The following is a 20,469-nucleotide window of genomic DNA, read 5'->3' as shown; positions in this document are numbered from 1 at the left end:
GAGCAGAGCCACCTTGCCACCTTGCCTACTTGAACCTAAATTATCTGTACAGCTTATAGATGTCACGTTTGAGTTTCTTTGAGTAATGAGGCTTTACCCTAAATATTATAAGCTGCTGGCATACACCAGAGCCACAGCAGCGTCAGATCCAAGCTACGTCTGCAAACTACACCACAGCACATGGCAATGTCAGATCCTTAACCCACTGAGCGAGGCCAGAGATCAAACCTGCAACCTCATGGCTCCTAATCGGATTCGTTTCCGCTGCGTCATGATGAGAACTCCTAAATATTATAAGCTTGAAGAGAGAAGAGAAACTGGTGGATCATTTTCTAAAAATAGCCAATTCATTTACCTCTTCTATTCTTGGTCTAGGGTTCAAATCAGCAGGACTTGCAGTTGAGAATAAACCACCTATGTGACCGAAGAACATTACCAGGGAGAACCTTCAATCTTGGTGCTAAAGAATAAAGCTGCCCTTTTATCAGCTTGAAGGTCATTTTCATCCCCTCTGCTCCAAAGAGATCTGCGTATGCATGCTATCATATTTTATTTCACAAAAATTTTTAAAATCTATGAATTAAAGATAAATACACTCTAAACAAAGACCTCTGGGACACTGACAAACTTACTGTTTTTGAAGTATAGTTGATTTACAATGTTGTGTTAAGAAATTTATTTATTTTTATTTTAACTTTTTGTTTTTTGTGTTTATTTATTTATTTATTTATTGGAGGAGTTCCTGTGGTCGCTCAGCAAAAACGAATCTGACAAGTATCTATGTGAACACAGGTTTGATCCCTGGCCTCGCTCAGTGGGTTACGGATCTGGCATTGCCATAAGCTGTGGTGTAGGTTGCAGACGTGGCTCGGATCTGCCGTTGCTGTGGCTCTAGCGTAGATCAGCAGCTACAGCTCCGATTGGACCCCCTAGCCAGGGAACCTCCATATGCTGCAAGTGCGGCCCTAAAAAGACAAAAAAGGTAAAAGAAAAAAAAGAGAAAAAAGAAAAAAAAATTTTATTGGAATATAGGTGACTTACAAAGTTGTATTAATTTCAGATGTACAACAAAGTAAATCAGTTGTACATACACATATATCCATTTCTTTTCAGATTCTTTTCCCATATAGGTTATTACCCAGTATCGAGTAAATTTCCCAAATTTATCTACTTTGATGCACAGACTTCGAAAATTCTTCTCTTATGCCCTAGTCTTCAGTTATGTTCTGGAGATGAGGGTGCATGATGGTTGAGTTCTATGTAGGTGGGTTACTATTAAATAAAGGGGTTATCACCATAAAAATTATACATACAATCCCCTAGATTCAGAACACTGCATAAATTTAAAACAACTAATAACCCCACTTTAAACCAAGACCTTTTAAGAATTAACCAAAAAGATCCTCGAATTTTAGTTTTTACATTGTCATGCTATGAGAAAAAATTATAAAAATAAATAAGTAAATAATATTAACAAAGTTAAAAAAAAAAAGACATCACCAGGGAAGACCCTTCATTCTTGGTGCTAGAGAATAAAGCTGTCCTTTTATCAGCCTGAAGGTCATATTCATCCCCTCTGTTACAAACTGACAAGAAAAATAAAAATAACAATAGCTCAAATTACCACTTCATTAACAACCAATGCCTGGCTGGGCTTTCTCAGTGGCAATTCTTACCAAACTCTTTCAAACTCAAAGAAAAAAATCAAGACAATTCTGTTTTCTAACTGAGGTGCCTACATAAGACAATCTTTGAAGTCACTCCCAGCAATGAGTCTGTAATTTGTAAACACATATCAAACACGTTATTAGAACAAAAAAGGAATGATGTCTAGAATAAGAACATTCTTTTATTTATTTGTTTATTTTTGCTTTTTAGGGCCGCACTTGTGGCATATGGAGGTTCCCAGGCTAGGGGTCGAATCGGAGCTGTTGCTGCTGGCCTACACCACAGCCACAGCAACATCAGATCTGAGCCACATCTGCAACCTACACCCCAGCTCACGGCAACACCAGATCCTTAACCCAGTGAGCAAGACCAGGGATCGAACCTGCATCCTCATGGATGCTAGTCAGATTCGTTAACTGCTGAGCCACAATGGGAACTCCAAGAACATTCTTTTAAAATAGAAAGTGTTTGCTCTTGAAGGAAAATACATACATATTCTTTATAGAAACTACACACACACACATGCACACACCCCCTACCTTAATCCCAGTCATTGCCAAAAACAGCGTAAACATTCAAAAACCATTCCCAACATTTTTGTTTTTGTTCTGAACCTCCAAGTATTGTATCAGTACAAGGAAGAGGGTCCCGTGAATGAAAGCTTCCAACTCGGAGTTTCTACAAAAACTTGAGTTTGAAAGAACTAGGTCAAACTGATCCTTCTTTGTTCAAACGAGTATAAACCTGGCATGATCACTTCAACAAGCACAAAAAGGGGGCACGAATGTAAGTAGCTCTCAAGAGGGAGTGTCTGAGTGTTCTAAACTGGGGTGCACTCAAGAGCTCAGAAGGAGAACAGCTTGCTTTTTGAAAGCCCCTGAAAAGACCAACCAGCCCTCTCCCAAAACTCTAGCACCAAAATACTCCCTATCCACCCTCAAGTTCAAAGAGGGCAAATACAAAGTTCGAGAGAACAAAAATAAGTGAGAAAAACATAAGACAAACAAAAGTAAGAGAGAAACTTTGAGAACTCACCCAGGACCGAAATTTCTATTGCTTGCCAAATTAAAGCCAGAGTTTAAAAATAAGTGTGTCTTGAGCACAATGGTCCTGGGGAGAGACCCCTGTCCTCGCAGAAGTGACAGACCATCTCCTGAGGGAGATAGGCGAGGAGCACCCAGGAAAGCACCCAGACTGCTTATAGACCAAGAAGCCAGTATTCGGTGTTGGGACCCTGTGAATGGCACAGACGGGGGCCCCTGCAGTTGGAGGGGGGGGCAGGAAAGATCTCTCAGGAAATGAGTGCTGAGTTAAGACCCAGAAGAGATGGAGGCAGCCAAGCAAATAGCGAGGGGATGAAAGTCTTAGGTTTGAGAAGGACGGCCTGGCTGTGTCAGAGTCAGAAGGTGCCCCTGTGGGTGGAGTGGGATGAGAAGGGGGTGGGGCTGCAACTCTGACCAGCCCGGGGCTGCAAAAACAAGCAGGGTGCTTCTGGCCTCTCTAATGGAACACAACCTCTCACTCAAATCATCCAACAGCAGAGGGCATGTTCCCTAAACTCAGGAAAGGGGATGGGTACAGAACAAAAAAAGGCAGTGTTTCCATTGAGGATGGAGGAGGAGCAGAGTCACCCCTTGGTGTCACTAGATTATCCTTTCTATTTGGAAAAGAAAACTAGACTCGGGAGTTCCTGCTGTGGCTCAGTGGGTTAAGAACTTGACATAGCATCTGTGAGGATGCGCGTTCCATTCCTGGCCTCACTCAGTGGGTTAAGGACCCAGCATTGCAGCATTGCGGCAAGCTGCAGCACAGGTCACAGATGCAGCTAAGATCCGGCGTGGCTGTGGCTGTGGCAGAAGCAGGCAGCTGCAGCTTTGATATGACCCCTAGCCTGGGAACTTCCATATGCCACAGGTGCAGCTGTTAAGAAAAATGAGAGGAAGGAAGAAGAAGCTAGACTCAGAAAAGCTAAATGGCTTTGCACAGAGTGACACAGCTTTTCCTCAGAGGAGGCAGGCCTCAAAGTAGGAATGTCTGACTGGTGCGTCAGTGGCTTTAATTTCGCTTTTTAACACAGCAAAAGCACTTGGCACAGGTTATAATGATACCCTACTAAGATTCACGTGGACTGTTTTGTCCTTTATGATATTGACTAAGGCTCAAGTGACCTACTGATAAACTCAGAAAGTTTTCCCTTGCACAGTTCCTGCCACTTAATTTATCTTCTTTATAAATTGATGCTAATTAACATTTCAAAACAATTACTACATGGCCTTCTAAATACATAATTCATAACAGTCAAAATATAGAAGCTCAAATGTCCAACAGGCTTATAACTGATGGTAACACAGAAATATGACAAAATCCTGCTTAGTAATTCGAGGTGACAGGCACATGGACTCTTTGCACAGGGAAACATAATAGCTACTGAAATGCACTTAATCTAATATTAAACAGAAAAAGCAGAGCACAACATGGTGTATACAAACTGGTTACGACATTTTAATATGCCAAATACATTTTTATTAAGGCCATTTTCATTTAACACTGCTAAACTCACATAATCTGTTTACAAGGCAAAAGAAAACAAATGTTAAAGAAAGACATGCCCAAAAGAAAACAATGTTTTCTTCCAAAAGAAAACAATGTTAAAGAAAGAAATGTCTTAAAAGGTGGACTTTCTTAATATCTATCTAGAACAAGCACTCATGTTCTCTTTACCATTTGGAATTTTAAAAGTACAAACAGCATTAGAGAGTTCTCCAATTTTAAGTTAAATACGTATTACAAGAGAACTCTTATTTGTACACTTTTTGATGATAGCCATTCTGATGGGTGTGAGGTGCTATCTCATTGTTGTCTGGATTTGTATTTCTCTAATACTTAGTGTTGTTGAATGATGTTGAACATCTTTTCGCTAAAATTGTTTTATTTTGTAAAATAGCTTTAACTTCTCTTAACTATCTATTTGTTGAAAACTAGTAGTATTTTCTTAAAGTAATTTTATTCTCAATAGTTAAAAATATCTTTCAAGATAAAATAATTTAAAATCACTATTAATAACTTTGCAAAAGAAATCATGTTTATACATCACCATTTATCTTACATTCTGCTTTAGTATAATGTTGTCTTTTACTGAAAAAAATCACAGAATAAGAAAGCTGACTTCACGAATAGATTTCAAAGTATCCTCAGAACCCCAAAGTCAGAATACAATTAAAAATAGACTAATTTTAGGAGTTCCCGTCGTGGCGCAGTGTTAGCGAACCCGACTAGGAACCATGAGGTTGGGGGTTCGATCCCTGGCCTTGCTCAGTGGGTTAAGGATCTGGCGTGGGTGCCCGCATTGCTGTGGCTCTGTTGTAGGCTGGCAGCTACAGCTCCAATTTGACCCCTAGCCTGGGAACCTCCATATGCTGCGGGAACGGCCTTAGAAAAGGCAAAAAGACCAAAAAAAAAAAAAAAAATAGACTAATTTTAGATAGTGGCAGCTTAAAACTGGATTTGATAACATATGTTGTCTAAATCCATACTACCTCATCATGTTTATCTTCATCCATTCTGAGAAAAGACAGCTTAAAATTATTGTTTAAAAGTTTTTCTGAAATTCTAAAAATGTAATCAACATATTGGTAAAGAGAATATGCATTTTGTTACAAAAATTTTATCAATATACTCTTGCACAGTAAAAGATTTTTAATTTCTAATAAAAATTCCAATATTCAATAATAATAATTTTAAAACGTGAGGTTTGTGTTAATGAGCATTTCAATATCGACCCAATAGACAAGAACAGTGCAAAAATGACTCTTTTCACCAAATAACAGTATAAACATTGAACACTATCAAAAACTTTTCTGCAGACAAAGCCCAGGCGCTCATAGTACATGCCATAAAATTCATCCAAAGCCTCATTTGCTCTTCCTCTGCTATATAATATATTAAAACGCTTCATCAATAATTTAATCCTTCCAGAAATATTACAAGTTTCACCAAATACATTAATTAGTAGACTTATAAAATGTTGCCTGCATTGTCTTGTGGACCTGAAAACACTTCGGTTTAATTTTTTAAGACCATCAACACAGTATTAAACACCATTTTTCTGATTGTAGTCTAAAATATGCTTCTTATATCCATCATCTAGTAAATAGTGGCCTGTATAAGACAAACTGTTACATATATTTGGAATGACTTTAGAAAATTATTTACCCCTACTTCAAAATGGATGGGAGAAAGTAAGAGGAGATGCTACCTAGAAAAAAATTGTAAGCACACTTCATATCAGATTTCCTAGATCCCCTACTTCATCCCTGAAAGCTGACCACTCCATTGGCAACTGTCTATTTTTTATAGCATTCCCTGAATAAAAGGACATAGCAAATAAAAACAAAGGATGAACATTAGCCAATGACTTGTACACTTTAAAATGCTTAATTTTAAGGGTGACAGTTTTTAAAATCAGTACATACCAGGAGTATCATAGGCCGTTTCCAAGTTGTTAATCCTATGATTCCAGAGAGTATCACCTACAAAGATAAACAATATCAGAAATCTAGAAAAGGGACCAATTTCAACAAACTCATCTCCAATACTGAAATTCCAAAATCTTCTAACTCAAATATTTAATATTCCTGCTGATTACATGAGCCCTGGTAGACCACTTTGAACCAAGCTTCCAAAACATTTTTTATTGACCATGTCTGTTTTTTCTTAAGCTCAGGTAAGAACACACGAACCAGAAATTAGCCTATCCTCTGGTTAGTGAAGGAATCAGTATTTCCCATCCAGGCTCCCTGCCCCCGGTAGCACCTCATCTGTCACCAGAGGCAGCAGTGTAAGAAGCATGCCTAGCTGCAACCCTCCCTTTATTAGGTGGGTACTCGGCCTTCATGGGACAAGGGAACTCCTCCAAATAGTAAATAAGGCCTTTTAGGATCTTCACCTGCCTACTTCTCAAGCCTGATTTCCATGCACCCTCCGCCTTCCAACCACACACCCTCTTGCCAGGCATAATTGTCCTTCCTCAGACTGGCCAGGCTCTAGACATTCCAGGGCTTTAGCTTCTCTTTGCCACAGAGCCCTCTCCTGCCAATTCCCCTCCTACTTGCCTGAGAACTCCTATGCATCCTGCAAGGCCCCAATTCACACTCACCTCTTCTGAGAAGCCTTATTATTCCAAACACCCCACACCCCTGGAAGCTCTTTACATAATTCCTACCCCCCCCCAACACACACACACACAAACTCTCTTGTTTCTCTGTCCTGCCCACTTACTCTAAATTCCTCTCTTCTTTCTCTGAATTCCCAGCTCCTAGCACAGTGCCTGCCATGTGACTGGTAACAAATGTTCCTGAACATTTGTTTCACAAAGTGGGGAGATGGGGAACAACAAGGAGAAACATCTTATGTTGCAAAATGACACTTTAATAAACAAATACCTAAAATCCTCAGTAAAGAGGAATCTGTGTTTTGCCAAAACTTAATCTGGAAACCAACATCAGCCCTTTGAATGACACAGTTCACTGAGTAGTTAAGAAAGGATAAGAAAGTAATTTCAGCCCAGGGACGTCCTGATGCCATGTGAGCACATCTACCTTTGTGTATATAATAAAGTGCATTTGCTGAATGCAGTCATGAGGATTTTCTTTCAAGTGCACTTTTTACCAAAATCACTCAAATGCACCATTTCACAATAACTATTTATTAACTGCAAACCAGTCAAGATTTCACAGTGCTACTTGAAACCCAAAGCTCAGAGGCCTACTTAAAATACTCTCCATTCTCCATTTATGGACTGAAGGCAATCATTTCACAACAAACCAGCAAAGGACACGTCTACCCACTCATATCAAGGATGAAAAACCATGTATGGACAGCTAGGTGACAGTTTCTTTGTATTCCATCTATGCTTAAACATACTAACAGCTGCCTGCTCACTGGACACAATATTTTTCCATCACCTTAAATTCAATAGGATATTTCCTTCCTCTAAAAGATTTCCTACTGGAAACTCACACAGGGCTCGTCTAGAAGGCAAGGGCTGCGAATGCTTTACAAACTAGAACGTGGAATCCATGAGACCTTGGGGGTTCATGTTCCTGACTTGGCTTCTAAGTAACCATGTGATCTTAGCCAAGTCATTTCACTTCTCGAGTCCTCCTGATCATTTCCTTGAATTTGTGATAACTGAAGGAAACCAGCTCTGGGTCTCTTCCATTTCAAAAGGTTTATTCCACTGTCATGGGTAGCAATTCCTCAGAAACCCTGTGAGTGCGTGCTGGCTCCACCTTGTAGACTAAGTGTAGGCCTGCATGATTGCACGTGTGCGGGCAAGTGTGTGTGTGCATGTGAATCTTTGCATGCATATGTGTGTGTGTCCACACACTTGTGTACTTCCTGTCCCCCGCCCTGCTGCTTTCCGGACTTTGCTGAGGAAAAGCAACTATTTTTGTGAAAACATAACTGAAAATTGGACTGCCCTTGAGGAAAACAAAAACTGCCTGCTTCACTAAACTATTAATGATGATTCGGATTATCAGTGTTTGATAATTATTAGTATAGAAGCCTGTAGTTCAGCTTTTGGGAATACATTTTTCATTAAAACAATATTATTATTAAAATGAGATGTCCAGCCCAGCCCATAAAATCTACAAAAATAGTGATATGTCCAAGCTAAGCTCTCCATATCCCCCATCAGCCACAGCATCCCACCTCTTACACGTTAACTATTTCATATGCTTACATATTTTACACACGTACATATTTTTCTTTATATGCTTATCACTAGACACACATTCATATATGTATATATACACACATGCACGGAGCGTGATTTTTACCAAAAAAACAGATCATAAAACATACTTTTCCTCCTCTTCCTTCTCTCTCAACGAATACTTCATGGAAATCACTTCATGTTTACTGCGCTAGCTCTCATTCATTTCCATTTAGCGGCTACATAATATTCCTTTGTATGACCAGTACCTAATGTATTCAATCATTTCCATATTCATGAGTATTCACTCTATTTCCAGTTTTCTGCCCTCACAAACAATGCTGTCGTAAACATCATGGACATATATCCTTAAAGACAAGCACTTTTTATTTCTATTAGATAAAGTCCCAGGAATAGGATTGTTAAATATATATGTATAAATAAATACATAAATATGTTTTAATAAATCATGACATACAATTGTCATTTCAAATGAAGGGTATCTGGGATAAAAGAACTAAGCTATCTTTTTTAAGGAGGGACTTTTGCATACATGGGCAAGCTAATTTAAAACATAATTTTAAAAATACATACAAAATGTATTTGACAAATGAGAAATGTCAATAATCTCAAAATACATATGACAAAGAAATTTAAGATCTCAGTAGGAAGAAATATAAAGCTTATTGAGCAATAACAAATAAATTAAGACATGTATCATACCCATGGATTGGAAGACAAAACACTTAAAGATACTACTTCCACTTGAATTATTTTGTACACTCAGCATAAATCCACATTAAACTCCAACAAGATTTTTGCAAACTACCCTGTTTTATAGGATGCTTCAAGAAATGACCTTACAGGTGTAGGTGGGAGTTTTGGTTACATACATCTCGGTCCTGAACTCTGAAACAAAGGCATACACCAACTTCTACCCAATTTCTCCCACTCTTCAAGCTTAATTAAGCTCTAACATGCTTAGGGGACCGGTGAGTGGTGACAAGGAAACAGGAAGCAGGACCAGAGAGGCAGAAGCCTCTGGAATGTTGAATAAAAATCACATCAGATGGGGGTGAATACCTCAAGAGTTCAAGACTTAGGGAATGTAGGCACACTTCGGGGGGGGGGTGGAATTTATGAATGGGGAGAAGGATGGGGAAGGGAAAAAGTAAGGAGGCTAAGTATTTAATGCCTCTACCTCCCTCTGTGGCAGCAGCAGCTGGAGTTCCATCACAAGGGACTCAAGAAGGTCCCTTAACACTGGCCTTTCATTACACCATAATGCTATTACTTGTTCAGTTTTGTTTTATACTCACTTGCAATCTCATGAGGGCTTGGATCTGTGAATATTCACTCAAGTACCACTAAAGTCTCCTAGAGGCACTCGGTTACGGCAAGAGTCAACAAACAAATGAATGAATAATGAATAAATAAATGAATGAATGAAGGTTAAAAACAGGAGATGAACTTGCTCAAAGATGACTATGTAAGCCTAAAAACATTCTTCACTCCTGTTCTTAAGAGTACATCAACAGCGAAAAGCAACTCCATCAGCATTCTTTCCACCCAACACAAGATGCAACTTGCTCTGAATGAACATGCAACCATCTATTTTCTAACACCAAATTATCTCTATACTATTAAAATGAGATTTGTCACAATTTTGGTTTCACTCACTTGTAACCCATTCCTTGTCACTTACAGGAAAAAGCAGAGGCTTTTTTCCTCCCGATAGTGCAAAGAAGGATTCTAAGACACTCCAAGCAAGAATCATTGTTACACATCATGCATGGTGAATGTGCCTTAAATTTCCAGCTTAAAAATCAAATCAGGGGAGCTTCCGTCGTGGCTCAGTGGAAACAAATCTGACTAGTATCCATGAGGATGCAGGTTTGATCCCTGGCCTTGCTCAGTAGGTCTGGGACCCAGCATTGCCATGAGCTGTGGTAAAGGTCGAAAACATGGCTTGGATCTGGTGTTGCTGTGGCTGTGGCGTAGGCCAGCAGCTGCAGCTCTGATTCAACCCCGAGCCTGGGAGCCTCCATATGCCTTGGGTGTGGCCCCCCAAAAATAAAATAAAATCAGGGAGTTCCTGCTTGTGGCACAGTAGGATCAGCTTTGTCTCTGTAGTGGCTTGGGCTGCTGGAGGGGCGAAGGTTCGATCCTCAGCCTGGTGCAGGAGGTAAGATTAGGCATTGCCACAGCTGCAGCATGGGTTGCAGCTGCAGCTCAAATTCAGTTCCTATCCTGGGAACTTCCACACACTGCAGGGCAGCCAAGAAAAAAAAAAAAAAAATCAAATCATTAAAGTTAAAAGCATACAATTCTACTGCCTAATTTTTCTGTATTAATCCATTAAAAGCCTTAGGGCAAAAACATTCTGAATTGTTTGTCAAAAGTTGCTATATCTAAATAGAGAGATAAAAAGTGCCATGTTATAGAGGTCTCACATTTACCTTGCAAATGAGCACACAATATTCAAATTTCTTAATAGCCTATCTTTCCCATAGCTTTTACGTGGGAAATTTTTGGAAAAATGTATTGTGCATGTATCAGTTTATCTGTCCAGGGTAACTCAACAAAAGAACTGACAAAATGGACAACTGGATATTTCTAATGTATGTCTGTTGGTTAGCACAATGCCCCACAAAAAAAAAAAAAAAAAAAAAAACAAAAACAAAAAAACTAGGCTGTTAATTATTTTAATTACTTTAATTAAATATAACCTTGATGTTTAAAAAACATTGACAGAAATTCTAGTATGTGCCAAACCTGTGCTAGGGCTCAGCAACGAAGCATTTTCATAAATGTTCTCTAATTACACCCACAAAATCAATTCTGAGGCCAAAATCATCCTACCCATTTTACAGATGAGTAACTGAGGCTGAGATGCTCAATGACTTGCTCAAGAACTTATCATGTGACTCTGCTCTTGTGTGAAATATAAGATCAAAGGAAATTAAATTCATCACAAAAAATATATTTAAAATACTTCAAATTAAAGTAGTATTTGATGATTATGATGGAAAAAATGTCTTGAATGTCGTTTAACTGGTTGAAACTTTAGAATTTTTGTGTTAGTTTTCCCTTTGAACGATTCATTCTTTTTTTTGCATCTTTGTCATTGTAATTTTCTTCTAAGGTTTGCCTTAAGTTCACAATGTCTGTCTCTTAATAAGGAACTGGAACCTTGCCAAAGAATCATAGCCTCAAGGGAGGGGTTACCATGAGTTCAGGCCATTGACTTCAATAGAGAGGCATGAATGTATGCAGACAAGAAAGGCTATTAGGGCCCCCAGAGAAGAACAAAAAACAACAATAACTAATTCTCTACCATTTGCCTGAAATGTCTCCCAAGGATAATATACATCATCAGAATCAGGAATTTTGGTTTTTGAGGGAGACACAAAGCAACCCAACTCTCTCTACTCTTTCAGTTTATCTGAAGCAATGAGGTAGCCTGGCCCCCTGCAATCCCAGCAGAATCTAACTAATATTAACTAACTGTGCCTCCAAACAAAGAGCCAGGACAGTATGGCCTGAACAGGGACACGAAGATCCTCCCTCTGCCACTCACTTGGGGCAAACTTGTTTTTAAAGTGGTTAATCTCTTAGCCTCATGAACACTGGGAATAATAATGGATTGAATCATTAACCAAGGACATCAGCAAGAAAATAAATAAATAATCATAGAGTGATCAAAAACAAGCACAGTGGAGTTCCCTCATAGCCTAGCAGTTAAGGACTGCTGAATCTTGGGTTCCATCCTGGAAAACTCCTTTTAGAAATATGTTGTCAAGTATTTAATGCTGAAATTATAATACCTGGGATTTGCCTTAAAATAATCCAGTGGGTGTTACTAAGGGGGAGTGGGTGTGGCCACATTAAGTGCTGATAACTACAGAAACTGAGGGAAGAGTCAATGGGGGTTCATTATACCATTCTTTATTTGTTGAGATTTAAAATTTTCACAATAAAATATTAAAAAGCAGAGTTCCCATTGTGGCGCAGTGGAAACGAATCCATCTAGGAACCATGAGGTTACGGGTTTGATCCCCGGCTTGCTCAGTGGGTTGAGGATTCAGCGTTGCCGTGAGCTGTGGTGTAGGTGGAAGATGCAGCTCGGATCTGGCATTGCTGTGGCTGTGGTGTAGGCCGGCAGCTGTAGCTCCTATTAAACCCCTAGCCTGGGAACCTCCATATGCCTCGGGTATGGCCCTAAAAAGCAAAAAAATAAATAAGTGAATAAAAAATAAAATTAAATTTAAAAGTATAAGCAGGTTCTTAAGACTTTCTGGTCACGTCTATGCTGTCTCTCGGGGTCGTTTATATTTTCTTTTTAAAAATGTCCATGTACTGGAGTTCCCGTCATGGCACAGCAGAAATGAATATGACTAGGAACCATGAGGTTGCAGGTTCAATCCCTGGCCTCATTCAGCGGATTAATGATCCAGCATTTCGGTGAGGTGTGGTATAGGGTGACAACTGTAACTCCAATTAGACCCCTAGCCTGGGAACCTCCATATGCCTTGGGTACAACACTTAAAAGGCAAAAATAAATAAAAAAATAAATAAATAAATAAATGTTTAAAAAGCAAAGAAATAAAAAATAAAAATATACGTGTACTGAAATATTTACAGATGAAATGATGTGATGTCTGAGATTTGCTTCAAAATAGTGTGGGAAGTTAATCTGAGAAATGCACTAGGGAGCATGCTGAAGCTAATTTCTAGCCTTCTTGGAACACCCATCCTTCTGGAGTTATCAGAACACAAAGAGCCAGCAGCAGAGCCAAGAAGATGTACAGATAAAACAATTGTTGGGTGAAGGGTAAATGAGGGTTCATTGTACAGTGCTGGAATACATATTTAAATTTCCATAAAGCAGAGTTTAAAAAAAAAAAAAACTCCTCTTTCACACACACAAATTCAAAAAGTATGCTACTGCTGAGATTTTCCTGCAACACTAGGAGACTCAGTTGTTAGTTGTTCTGAACATGTAGTATCTGTTGGTTCTATGTCCCTCTGCAAATTCTGAGGTCAACCTCAGAAAGAGGCCACCAAAAATAAGAATAATAAACAGCTGCAAGTGTGCATACAGACTTGGGCACAATGTGGAAAACGGATCCTATAGAAGAGATGTAGTTATGTATTTACACATCAGTGATTCTGTCCCTGCTCTGGTTTGCTGGGTCCTGAAGACAAGGATGTGCCCCCCACCCACCCCCCTCAGCAGGTCCAGACTAGTAGCCTTTATCTTCCAGCTGATCTATCTTTTTCTTTCAAATAGTTCATCAAGTCTAACTACGGCTTGACTGAAATCTAAAGTGCATTTACCTCTGAAATAATTCACAATAGTACAGTGATTTAAGGTTTTAATTTTAGGAGGGAAAAATAGTTTTCAATAATCCTAAACTAGCTATCTTTGAGAAGACAAGAGATTATGATTTTACAAAGAGCAAATCCCTAAAAATGTATGCAAGAGTCATTTCTGGCCCAAGGCATTTAGAAATAAAATGCACCCACTATTTGGCTGAATTTAGGCTGACAAGTGGACTAAGGAGCAAAACAGATCTAATCCCTACCCTATTGGGAATACTCCTCTTCCTGAAGTTCGAAAGGACTCCCAGAAGCCAGCAGAAGAGCCCAAGGGCAGGGTCAGGCAGGTGGGATTCCTTTTAAATGATGCACAGATTGTGAACTTCACCCACCATAGCACAGGCTGTCCCACATAAGATCATTCAGCATCAAAGTATTTCAAAATGAGAGTAAATTGGCATCAGTTTAAATATAAGATGTCAGGCCAGGCTCTAGGTACTTAATGTTCTAACAGTCTTAAACAATTAGTTTGATTTCAAGAAGTTCTCACTACAAATTTGGTCTTGAATCTGGGTTTGTGTGGATGTGCAAAAAGACAGTTTTTAGGCATTCGGAACATATATTCATTACAGATCTTAGTAAAAACTAAAGGCATTGCTACACCTTTAGATTTAGTTTAGAGAAAAGCTGTTTAATTTAAATCTTATCTTCCATAATCATTCCACCAAGACCTGTTTCCAAGTTTCCAGCAAACCTCAAGACACTGGATGCCTCAGAAGCTATGAAATCTGTTGGGAAATAGGGATGAGCAACCACTAGTGTCTACAAACGCCTGAGGGCAAAAGCCTTTTGCCCCAGATCAGCCTTTCCCGTTGGAGGAGGCAGGTCGCAGATTGGGGCAGACATCTCCAGCTAGCTGGGGCTTTGGCGAGATCAGCCATAATGATGGGTTCAGGTTCTGAAGAATTAAATTCTGTCCAGCAGTCTGCCTGGCTCCAGGAACCATGGGGCCCTGCTTTAACGACCAAGTAAGTACATGGGCGCGTTTACACACCCCGTTATTACCTCCTGAACTCTCCCCAAATACAGTGGAGCTGTATAGACCAGATATTTCACATTTACACCTGCCTTAGTGTGGAATAAAACAAGTGACGTGCCCCAGCCTCTCACTTCATCCATCCCACAAATACACCTACTATGTGCCAGGCATTGCTGATATATAACTGAACAAAACAGATTCAGATCTTTGCCCTCCCTGTGCGGACCTTGTCAGTGAAGTAAATACTCAAGAGCCGAAAGAAGTTTAATCATTTTCTTCCCATTTTCCTGCCCCCCCCAACACTCCAACCGCCCAAAGGGCTGGAAATCAGGTTTATTTTATTAGCTTGACAGGAACCACAAAACCCTTTAGCCTTTAGGAACAGACACTGTCCAGGTGCAATCAATTCACCCCTTAACGCCCTTTTTTCCAGCCGTTAAGCCTCCAAAAACTTCAACTGCCCTGAGGGGTTGTACCTCCCAAGTGCAGCCCTGGGGCAGACAATTACGAGACAATGGAGGGGACCGGCCTGAGCCCCCTGCTCCCCGGGCGGGCCCTGCCAAGGCTAGCGGGACGCGCGCAGCACTCACCGAGGAGCCGGCCCAGAACGGGCACGAGTTCTTCACCTGCGGGGAGCTGCTCAGCGACAGCGCCCCGAAGCTGAGTGCCACCATGCAGCAGCCCAGGATCAGCTGCAGCAGCCCGAGCGACAAGAGCGGGCGAGCCGGCAGCAGTGCCGAGCCCGGAGCCGCCGCAGCAGCGGCCGCAGCCCGGCGGGAGGAGAGCGCGGGCGGCGCGGCCAGCACGCCGGCGGCGTTGGCCGCGCAGCGAGGCCGCCCCGGGGGCTGCAGCGCAGCCCGGGGCCAGCGCGGCCGTAGCGGGGGCAGCGGCGCCTCCTGGGAGGCGGTGGCCGCGGCGCCCGGGCCCCCGGCCTGTGGCCCTCCCGCGAGCCCGGCCACCGGGCAGCAGGAGCCCGGGAGCACCACGGGCAGAGACATGGACAGGCGGAGAAGGGAGCGGCCGGTGGCGGCAGGGAGGGGACGCGGAGCACAGCCGCGGGCGCCGCGCACTGGGCACGCGGGCGGGCTCCGTGGCGGAGGGGGAGGGAAGGAAATGCACACGGCCCAACCACTTGCTGCTGCCGCCGCTGCTTTCGCCGCCGCCGGCCGGCTCTCGCCAGCCGCACCCACCTGCCAGCCGGCGGGTCCGCCTCCCGCCGTCCGGGCGCGCCTCACTCCCACCCGCGCACACCCACGCGCGCCCTGCGCTCCTACTGCACTGCTCTGCGTTGCCCTTGCACCTTTTGGGGTCCAGCCTCCGGAGCTCCGGAAAATGCACCCTGCCCCAAATTTAACAATAGGTCCCTAGGGGTAGGAGGTACAGGTAGCCGACGATCTAAGAGTGACTCCACCCGCCAAGCCGGGGCGGGACCTGAGCGCCGCAGAAGCACCCTGGACCCTCGCCCCGTTCCGTTCTAGTCCAGAGAGCGACTCTGGCAACCTTTAATGTGCGGGGAGTCCCGCTTTAAACTTTTTCTCCGCGGGGAAGGGAGGATGGCAGAAAGAAATGGTGTAGGTGTAAAGCCTAAACCGCAGGGTTTCGGGGAAGGACGAGCCAGAGCGAAGTCGCGGTTTGCGTGAGGCTTCCAAGCGCTGACAGTGCGCTGCAGTCCAGCCTCCAGGAAGTTGCGAGGGTGTCGGTGCGGGGGTAGGGGGGGTGCTTTCCCGGCGGGAGCCAGCAGAAGCACAGGGGTACCTTGGAAGTATCCAGCATCCTGGAGGAAAGAACTAGGAGCGGCCCGGAGCGTGTGGCAAGGGTTACACTCAGCAGCCGCTTCACCTTGACTCATGAACTGTATTGGGCACCACCTGATAGAACATAGAATCCCAAACTTGCGAAGAAATATCCTAATAAAATCCTAATCTGTTGGTAATTTATAAGATATTTAGAGCTTAAAAGATTGATTAGCCTTTGTAAAATTTTTCCGAGTAGTCTACTCTTCCCTTGGAGGAATTCTTAGGTGTTAAAAGTGTTAAGGGGAGATCTTGTAGTGACTCAGGGGAAATGAATCTGACTAGTATCCATGAATGCACGTTTGATCCCTGGCCTCACTCAGTGGGTTAAAGATCCTAACGTTGCTGTGAGTTGTGGTATAAGGTCGCAGACGCGGTTCAGATCCGTGTTGCTTGTGACTGTGGTGTAGGTCAGCAGCTAAAGTTCCCATTGGACCCCTAGCCTGGGAACCTCCTTATGCTGCCCGTGCGGCCCTAAAAAAGATACATACAAAAAAGTGTTCTTATACATGAAATGATTACAATAGACTTTTTCCGGATTAAGAACCAGAGCAGTGTCGGTTTGCAGTAATTTAGTCTTGGTTTTAAGCTTCTTATTTTATCCGTAAGGTGAGGTTATTTTATATCCTCCTTCCCAATAAACCAAAGGAAATGTGTATCTGGTTTTTATGCTCTGCTTGCAAAGGCTATATTTATTTTGGTCATTACTTACTTCAGCCAACGATATGATGCATTGCCAGTGTGCATGTGTGTTTACATGTACACTTTGTGAATTATTAAAGCACCTGTGATTAATAGTCCCAAGGACTTCTTTTATAAACTCCTCTTGGAAATACATTTTTTTCTGAGGATGGAGGAAAAAAGAGCTGTATTTTAAAATAAATATTTAAAGTATGCTGTTTCATGCACTTTAAAACATCTTACAGTATGTGTTCTTAAATTGCAGGTGCTGTTAAATTGAAAGCTTCTTGTGTGCTAGTTTATACATTTCATTTTATGCCCAAGCTTAAAGGTATTTAAATTTTAAGATTCTACTACACCATGTAACATAAAAAAGTCTGATGTTTGAGAAAATTTGTCAGCCCAGCGAATCTCTTCCACTGGTCAGTGTCTGACACCTGAACCATACTATCAAAAATACGTTTTCTTGGGAGTTCCTGTCGTGGCGCAGCAGAAACGAATCCAACTAGAAACCATGAGGTTGTGGGTTCGATCCCTGGCCTCGCTCAGTGGGTTAAGGATCTGGTGCTGCCATGAGCTGTGGTGTAGACTGGCAGCTACAACTCCGATTAGACCCCTAGCCTGGGAACCTCCATATACCACAGGTGCAGCCCTGAAAAGACAAAAAAGACTATATATATATACACATATATGCATATATATGTGTGTGTATATATACGTATATATACACACACACATAAATATGTATATATATGTTTTCTTTGGTACTGACTTAGGGTTGCTATAGGCAAGGGGGGAGGAAGTGGCATGGACTGGGAGTTTGGATTAGCAGATGCCAACTATTACATTTAGAAAGGATAAACAACAAGGTCCTACCTTATAGCACAGGGATCTATATCCAATCTATTGGGATGGATAGATAGTAATGCAAGATAATTTAAGAAAAGGAATATACATACGTGTGTGTGTGTGTGTGTCTGGGTCACTTTGTGGACTGCAGAAATTGGCACAATGTTGTAAATCAACTATACTTCAGTTTTTAAAAAATGTTTTCTTGGGTCTGGGGAGGTTGGTGCTAGAAGTCAGACATCCACCTTTCCTTGGGGTGGTTAGTGGTTGGAAAGTGAGAGCTCCACGGGAACTGATAACCATCTGTTTCTTGCTATGGGTGCCAGTTATGTGGGTGAGGCTCATTTTGAGAAAATTCATAGAGTTGCACTTTGTGCAGTTCTCTGTATTTTATATTTAAGTACCTCAATGTATTTCTAAGCACCCTACCCTTAAATTTTTGGTCTGTTTATACAGATACAGATGAAAACAGAGATGATTAAAATCCATAGTTTTATCCAATAGCTTTACTTATTTTTTTAAGGCACTAAACCTTTTCCAAAGCTGCTAATTAAGAGTTGTTGTGTGGCGATTTTCTTTTATATTGTTATTGGCCACATTTATAGCTGTGAATTTCTTTTTCATAAACATGAATCCATGAAACATTGCCCCAACCTTTAAGATTATGCCTGGAGTATTGGAGTTTGGGGTTTTATAATCCAAGCTTGATTCTTTGCATCCCTCATAGAATTGCTTAAAATAAGTCCTTAATTATACTTGATCAAGCTGAATTGTATGTAACTAAACTCATATAAGATGATTCAGAGGCACTGATTTCAAGTTGGCTTAAAAAAAAAAATAAGTGAGAATTTTGGAAAACAGTCTGGCATTTCCTCAAAAAGTTAAACACAGAGTTACCATTTGACCCAGTAATTCCACTTCTAGGAATATACCCAAAAGAAATGAAAACATATGTCCACACAAAAGCTTGTACACACATAGTTTTAGTCACAATAGCCCAAAAGGTAGAAGGAACCCAAGCGTATATGAATGAATAAACAAAATGTGGGATATCCATGCAAAGGCATATTTTCAGCAATAAAATGAGATGAAGTACATGCTACAACATGAATGAACCTTGAAAATGTCATGCCAAGTAAAAGAAGCCAGTCACAAAAGACCATATATTATGTGATTCCACGTATTTGAAATCTCCAGAGCAGACAGGACCATAGAGACACAAAGTAGATTAATGGCTGCTTAGGAATGAGGGGGGTAGGAATCAAAAGACTGAATGGAGGGAGAATTATAGCTAAAGGATTGGGTTGCTCTTAGAGGTGGTAAAGTCTTCTAAAATCTATTATGGTGATGATTGCACAAATTTTGAATATATTAAAAACCACTGAGTGGTACGCGGTGGGCAAACTGTGTCTCAGTAAAGATATAGGTGAATCTGTCTTTATCTTTCAATAAAGCCCTTACTCAACATAATTTAGAATAATGAAAATACAGAAGAACACGTGGAAAATTTGACCAGGCCTTTCCTTAATGTAGGTGAAAGTTCAAGGAAACAATGACTGTAGTGTATTGTGCGGTGGAACCCAGGTGCCAGCTTTCCTCAGTATGGAAGCCAGATTCCAAGGAGCAATTTCCACCAACCCTTCCTTTCCCCATACCTTATTTTCCACTCTCCGTGCTCAAAATCTTTACCTTCCAGGAGTTCGGGCTCTTTCACTCAGGTTACACAGGACATCTTTAGACAACCCCGCAGGGAAGAACTATTCTTTCTCAAAAACCCCCAATCTGTCAGCTAATTACGGGAGGTTATTCCACCTCCCCCCTCTTAGAGTGGGAGCTGCTGCAAAAACTCCTCAAAACACATTCCCTGGGGGAAAAACTGTAATTGCAATGTATACATGTAAGGATAACCTGACCCCCTTGCTGTACAGTGGGAAAATAAAAAATAAAAAATAAAAATAAATAAAAAAAAAAAACACATTCCCTGGCAACCTGTCTCCAGTGTTTTTTTATTTTACGAAGAGAAGAGCTTCTCTGAGTAAGGCATGATGGAATCTAGACATCCTCATTAAATATGGTGACTCTGGAGCAACTTCTCAAAGTTTGGTCCAGAACCACTTGGGCAGCAGGTCGAAATGCAGGTTCAACATTTTCATTCAGCAGTTTTCCTCCACACCCACAGAATCTGACACTGTGGGTAGAAGGCCTAGGAACCAGAATTTTAACATAATCCCCCCCCTAAAAAAATTAGTGGATGGTAGTAGTCAGACTTGAGAATCTTTATCTGGGGACTTTTATATGGTAAGTGAAAAGAAGTAGCAAACTAGTTGGAAGGGGAAAGCAGAGGTTTGGTTTGAAGACAAACTTAGATGTAAGTATGTTGGAGGGAGAGGCTTTGCTGG

General features: G+C 41.4%; 1 protein-coding gene across 4 annotated transcripts in view; it reads right to left on the bottom strand.

Annotated features, from left to right (window-relative positions):
- Positions 1–15,815, bottom strand: part of ENTREP1 (endosomal transmembrane epsin interactor 1) — a 66,527-nt gene extending 50,712 nt beyond the window's left edge. For all 4 annotated transcript variants that reach the window (XR_014822670.1, XR_014822671.1, XM_021064669.2 and 1 more), the window contains exons 1-2: positions 15,338–15,815; positions 6,141–6,197 (exon numbers count right to left, since the gene is read on the bottom strand). Coding sequence is in view for 2 of the 4 variants with exons in the window: in XM_021064669.2 (XP_020920328.1) it covers positions 6,141–6,197; positions 15,338–15,745 (465 nt within the window). In the remaining 2 variants the exon portion in view is untranslated. The remainder of the gene's footprint in view (positions 1–6,140; positions 6,198–15,337) is intronic.
- Positions 15,816–20,469: the final 4,654 nt, after the last annotated feature.

Source organism: Sus scrofa, chromosome 1, assembly GCF_054392235.1.
Source record: "Sus scrofa isolate SSC_HxYL_T2T_F1_AM1 chromosome 1, Sscrofa_HxYL_maternal_Yorkshire_Landrace_v2.0, whole genome shotgun sequence".
Classification (NCBI taxonomy): domain Eukaryota; kingdom Metazoa; phylum Chordata; class Mammalia; order Artiodactyla; family Suidae; genus Sus; species Sus scrofa.
The sequence above is the reverse complement of the archived record's forward strand: the minus strand, read 5'-3'. Positions and strand labels throughout refer to the sequence as shown.